The sequence below is a fragment of the Phasianus colchicus genome, chromosome 30 (assembly GCF_987193195.1).
Source record: "Phasianus colchicus chromosome 30, bPhaCol1.hap1.1, whole genome shotgun sequence".
Classification (NCBI taxonomy): Eukaryota; Metazoa; Chordata; class Aves; order Galliformes; family Phasianidae; genus Phasianus; species Phasianus colchicus.
In genome coordinates, this window is record NC_143465.1 from 3491783 (window position 1) to 3497782 (window position 6000).

The 6000-nt window shown below is 39.8% G+C and overlaps 1 protein-coding gene across 1 annotated transcript; it reads right to left on the minus strand.

The window, feature by feature from the left end:
* Positions 1 to 889: 889 nt before the first annotated feature.
* LOC149914396 (uncharacterized) lies at positions 890 to 5501 on the minus strand. Its single transcript, XM_090126871.1, has 2 exons — positions 5439 to 5501; positions 890 to 1902 (listed from the first exon to the last, which is right to left on the minus strand). The coding sequence occupies exons 1-2, from the start codon at positions 5499 to 5501 to the stop codon at positions 1294 to 1296; spliced, it is 672 nt and encodes a 223-aa protein (XP_089982997.1). The 3' UTR covers positions 890 to 1293.
* Between the last annotated feature and the right edge of the window lie 499 nt (positions 5502 to 6000).

Sequence of the window (6000 nt, forward strand, 5' to 3'; positions counted from 1 at the left end):
ATGTGTACTGGTCTGACTAGCAGAACATCATTGTTTAGCTCAATAGACTTCTCATTAACAAATGCTGGGAATCATATGTAATTCCATCAAAACTGTGTAAACACTACAGTACATTGCACGCATACACCTGCAGTATGAGTATAGGTATCAGAATATTTCTCCAAAATCTTCTGATTTAAATTCCTTTTTCGTCAGAAGGCTCACGGGTATAGGAGACCTACATTAAAGATATGAAATAATTTTTACTTTCATGTCTGATTGTAAAAAAAAGAATAAAGTTGTGGAGTAGAAACAAGTGTGAGACACTTCAGTATCCTGACTTCTGAGAGAGCATGGGGACAACCAAGAAACATCCTTGTAGCTGTTGCCTGAGGGAACCTACTGCGATGTTCTTGACAAGATCCGATCATTTCCTGAATAAACGCTCCAATTAAATCAACAAACCACAAGGATTAAGACAGTCAAAATGAGGAAGTGAATGTTATGCTTGGCAGAGCAGCCTGTGCTCAGCCTACGCATGAGTCCATTCTTGTGAGCAGCAACACAATCTAAACAGCTCCAAATGTCTGACACAGCCATCAAGGTGAATTTCTAAGCTTCAAAGTTATCTTGGCTTTGAGGAGGAGCTGCACCAGACCACCTCTAGAGGTCCTCCAACATAAACTAGTCTATGATTGAGTTCTATTTATTAGAATGTATACAACAGAAAGGGGAGTTACTCTAAAGAAGAGTAACTGACAGTGATATCGACTGTAGACAATAATTATGCCCCTAATGATAGTCATTGATGCTTCAGAATTGACGCACTAAATTATTTAAGACTGGTTTGTAGCTAAGGAACCGCAGCAAAATGAAAGCCAAAAGATCATGCTATGATGCAACAGGGTTTTAATACAAACAAGATGTGGAATACATTCTTGTAGAATGAGGCAACGCAGAGACAAAGAATGTAATTTCCATTTCAACAAGGACTACAATCGATCAGGTGTTCAGAAGAACACAGGGTTCACAAGGTGTTCTTTCAGCCAGAAGCATCCAAGTTAAGTCCCATTAATTGTTTTACCCTCTTCAGGTTTAGAAAGATCAAAACATAACATGAGCAAATGACAAAGTGAGGCAACATTGGGATTTTAAGCCTTAGACAAAACATAGCACAAAGAAATGCCAAGCAACCCCAGCTCCTACTGATTCAGCTGGAGCAAAGGCTGCTTGACACATCTGATTTCTAGCCCTGTATGTCAACCATTGGTTTGTATCTGATCATTTCTTCAGTCATGACTCTGTCTTAAAGACTTAAAATGGCCCACAGTTTCCATAGCGGTACCTATAGTACCTAGAATAAAATGGGAAATAATTTCTACCAAATCCTGAATAAAATGAACTTCGGTAATAGCCTCCCAAGCGAGAGAATCCACCACCACATGAGCCCTCCCCGCCATATGAACCACCTCCTATTCCACCATAAGAGCCCCCAGAGCTATGGGAGCCTATCCCACAGGATCCACCTCCACCATAGGAGCTTCCTCCACCATAAGAACTTCCTCCACCATAGGAGCCACCTGAACCCATGCCTCCACCTCCAGAGCCCATGCCTCCACCTCCAGAGCCCATGCCTCCACCTCCGGAGCCCATGCCTCCACCTCCGGAGCCCATGCCTCCACCCTCAATTTCAGGCATGGCAGTTCCCACGATGCTTTCCTGAGGACATGAGCTGATAATGGGTCCTGGGAAAGTCACAACAACGGGTGGTGCGTACACAATTGCTCTTGAATCTCCACACGTGGCAACACATGGCTCGTTCCGAGAGTCGGTGTATGGTTGTGGACACGACACCTCGCACGGTTGAGCACAGCGGAAGCTCATCATCTGTCCATAGGACATCTTTCCAGAAGGCAAGTCAACCTGAAAGGCAGAATGCACTAGCCTAGTGGTTACAACTAGAGGAGTGAAAAAAACAAACAGTAAATAGCAACCTGGATTGTGTAGATGTGTTGAATGACAGACATCTGAACAGACGATAATGTACAAACAGCGAGTGATTAAAAAAATAAATCACCATTTCTAAGGAAGAGTCCATTCCATCCTAAAAGAGACTTGTGCATCGCAGATCTCTCCAATCAAGTGAGAGGAATCACTGGGTAGAGACCTCTAGTCAGCTTCCACCACTCTCTAGTGTATTGCCCATATGTATTCCAAAATAAGGCTCAATCCTTTTTTCACATCACTGGCTTTTGTAGGTTGTTTTGTTGTTTTTTTTTTTCCTAGGAGTCAGAGCTATCTTGATAGTGTTGGAGTGTTTTCTCTCCTTAGATATCCTCTTTAAAAAGATGTGCTACTTTAGACTTTGATGTATAACACCACTTCCCTCAACAGCCAAAATACACGAAGGGCCAAAACTACTACGCTACTTAATCTGTAGTCTAGATGTAGAAATAATTTTAGAAAATTGCAATAAAAAGTAGTAAGAGAGATGTTGTTGAAGAAATAGGTATATGAATATGTGGGATGAGTTTGCTCAGTTTCAAAGTAGCAATATCAGCCAGATCCCATGAGAACTGGGAACCCTCTTTCTAATGTTATTGTAAAGCTCTTGTAAACTGCAGTATTCACCTTGAGAACTGACACAGTCTCCTGATCTCATACTGTATATGAAATTTTGCCTTTCATTAAAGGTTTCACAGCTTTCTTTTAGAACTTTTTGGTCTCTTCTCTGTATAAAAAATCAGAAACAGCAATAAGAGAAGAAACAGCATTTTCCCATTCTTCTAAATGGAGATAGTAGCTGAATTCCTAGGAACCGCTGCCATCCACATTTTTGAAACTCCCATTATTATTTCCCTGCTCAAATGATGATGCCTTTGTCCACCCTATTCATGCCTTTATGGTTTCAAAGATGTTCATAGAGAATAAGTTCCTATCCTGCCAGAGGATAGGTTATATAACCACATATTAATGCTACCTATAAAACCACATCTATAATTCCAAACAGATACAGTTATATTGGACTTACCCAGTCACCAAGAGGAATAAGTCAGCAGAAGAGGCTAAAGACACCGCAGTTACAAGCACTTTTATATGCTGTCATAGAGAAGAGAAATTGGGAGACACCTTTACGCAATCATTCCCTACATCTTGTGAAACAGAATGTTTTCCCCAGTGATACCATCCTTTGTTGCAACTGTTTTGATATCGGCTTATGATTATTAGATAATTTTCAGTCCCACGCAGCATGTTATACACATTTCCCCCCATCTTGTCTTTTCTGCTGGAAAATCTCATGGTAAAATTAGGTTGGTTTTCCTTCAAACTGTTGCATTTGTGAGGATTGCTCAGCCGGATACTCAATGACCTGTGGGCAAACACAGGATTGTTTGACACATCGGATTATAGACTTAGGGAATTTTCCCTTCTAAAGGAAAATATACTCACATTCAGTATTTCATGCTAAAGAGCCATTGGTGTCTGGGAACAGAGGTCCCAGAGAAAACACTACTTTAAATACAGACCTATAACCTCAGTCCAAATAAATTTACAAGGCCTGACAAACATTGATATGATTCACTGGATCACATTTACATCGTTCACCTCTGACTTATCTTTGTGTGGCAGATTATTAAAGCCAAAGCTAAAATGAAGTCATCTATATTTTGGGTTTTTTTTTTTTTTTTTTGTATATCGTGACCCCCAAATCAGAATAATAATAGAGGAATGCATGCAGCCAATAGAGATGTGACAGCAATCTGAATAGTACAATGAGTCACATAATTTCTGGGAATGAAAAGTAACCAATAATTACAGCGATCGATAGCAGAAGCAATTAAAGGAGTTACCAAACCAAATATTTCATAGAGGAAGATAAGGAGCTCAAAACTTTTGAGTTCCTTGTTTTTAAGTATATATATATACACACACTTAAAATAAAAAAATATATATATATAAGTATATATATATATATACACATATACACACATACACACAACTCATTCAAATCACAGCTTCTTAACTACTCCAATGCTATAGGCAGAACATGGCACTGGTTTGATCATTCATATGATTATGACCAATGCTTTTCCCTGTGTTAAGTGAGATGAATTCATGGTTTATATAAGATTAAAAAAAGTAAATAAATAAAAAAGTACACATCAGATGAGGCTTTTCAAGCCAAACTGTTCTTAAAAGAACACTCTTAAAAGAATATATATAGAGAAAAAAAGGTGGGAAATGAAAATGCAATGGAGTAATTGACAATATTGCAGCATCCGTTTCACATCACCTGAATCTCTGTTATCTTACACCAAATAATTATTTCATAGATGGAAAAATAAGCATCCTCCTTCACCAGATGAAAGCTAAATGTTTCTAAAATAGGAAGAAGGAAAAATAAACCCCAAAGCTAGGGACCTTATATTTCACCCTAAAGAATTTCTTGCTTTGGATATAGAGCTACAAACCACATAACCCAGTGATCTGGTCTGGTGGAAGAAGCACAAAGCTGGTGCTCATAAAGTTAATTTTAAATTCACCTCATGAAAAAGAAAACTCAAAATGTGGATGAAAATGTTGTTTTTTGATGCTGTTGGCCTTCACTGATTTTCTGGCTTCAGAAATCCCAGAGCAGCACTCTGATGCTCACACAGTTGCTTTGCACACGAAGATTAAATCTTAAAGAGGAAGCCGCCTTAATTGCTATTGCCTTCACCTGTGCCATGCCATAATTTTCTAAATTGGTCTGAAGGTTCATTTGTCTGAAAGGAAATGGCCTATCTTCTTATTGCAGACTGTAACAAAGCATTATCCTTAGCCCTCATTTTTTTTCTACGGATTTAACCACAACAATTCCTTGGTTGTGAAACTCTGTGATTGGCACAGGAGAAAGGAGGACACAGGGGGGAGAATCAAACCCAGGGGGACTCAGGTATTGAAAATATTTCTGCTTCTCTTGCTGGCACAGCAGGCACACTCAGTGGCACCTGGAGATCTATCCATGCATTCACCTTCCCACAATCACATTTCACCACATTGTGGCACTAAAGGATGAGGCTTAGTGATGGGTCTCGTTATGTCAGGTTGGTGGTTGGACTTGAGAATCTCAAAGGTCTTTTCCAACCAAAATCATTCTGTGATTATAAGTGAGCAGTTCTTCTGCCCTTTGCAAAATTGGACTGAGGAAGCACTGGAAGTTCAGAAACTCTTCTGACATGGAGATCACAGAGTCACCACAGTGTGTCAGTTTTTATTGGCATTAAGATCACTTTCTTCTATGTTTTGCATTCTAATCTCAGCAAGAAGAACTGGCAGCAGATACAGGTTCCTTCAAGCCTATTGGGAAAAAAAAAACTCTGTTCTGGTGGCACAGAACACAGTTAAATGAGTTTATAGTTAAATTATCTCCTCCAAAATCAGCTAACAAACCAACCAACCAACAAGAAAAGACCTACTGTGCCATCCAGAGCAAACATCTGAATTACAATGCCAGATCCTCTTCTGCAGCAACCATTCATGTTGCATTCTACTCCTTCTCTTGCCCATCCCGTGCCTCGGCCTGCCTGGCCTCCATCATAAATCTAGCTAATGTGCAATATTAGAATTATAATGACAGGTTATAAGTATTAAGACTAATGATAATTAGGTGTGTCTAAATCCTAGATCCACCCTTCTGTATAGAGTGCCCTTATACAGGTTAGGTAGCTTTTAGGTAGCAGTTATCTCATAAGGTGATAATTGCCTGTGCCATGCAGGTGTCAAGAGAATGAGAGCTTGCGAGAAGCAGTGGTGATGTGGGATGTTCAAGTAAAAATGAAAGGTGGCATCCTTGGTAGTAAATGGAAAAGCAGGGCAAGGCAGAGGTGCCCACATGCAGGTCAAAATAGGTAGAAAGCACAGAATCAGGGTCAGGCAGGGGAAGTATGTTTGTGGCAGGGCATTCAAGTTGGGTAAAGGAGAAAAAAGCAAGTGGGGAGGTTAAATAAGCAGGAAGATGCAATATTATCAGGAATAATG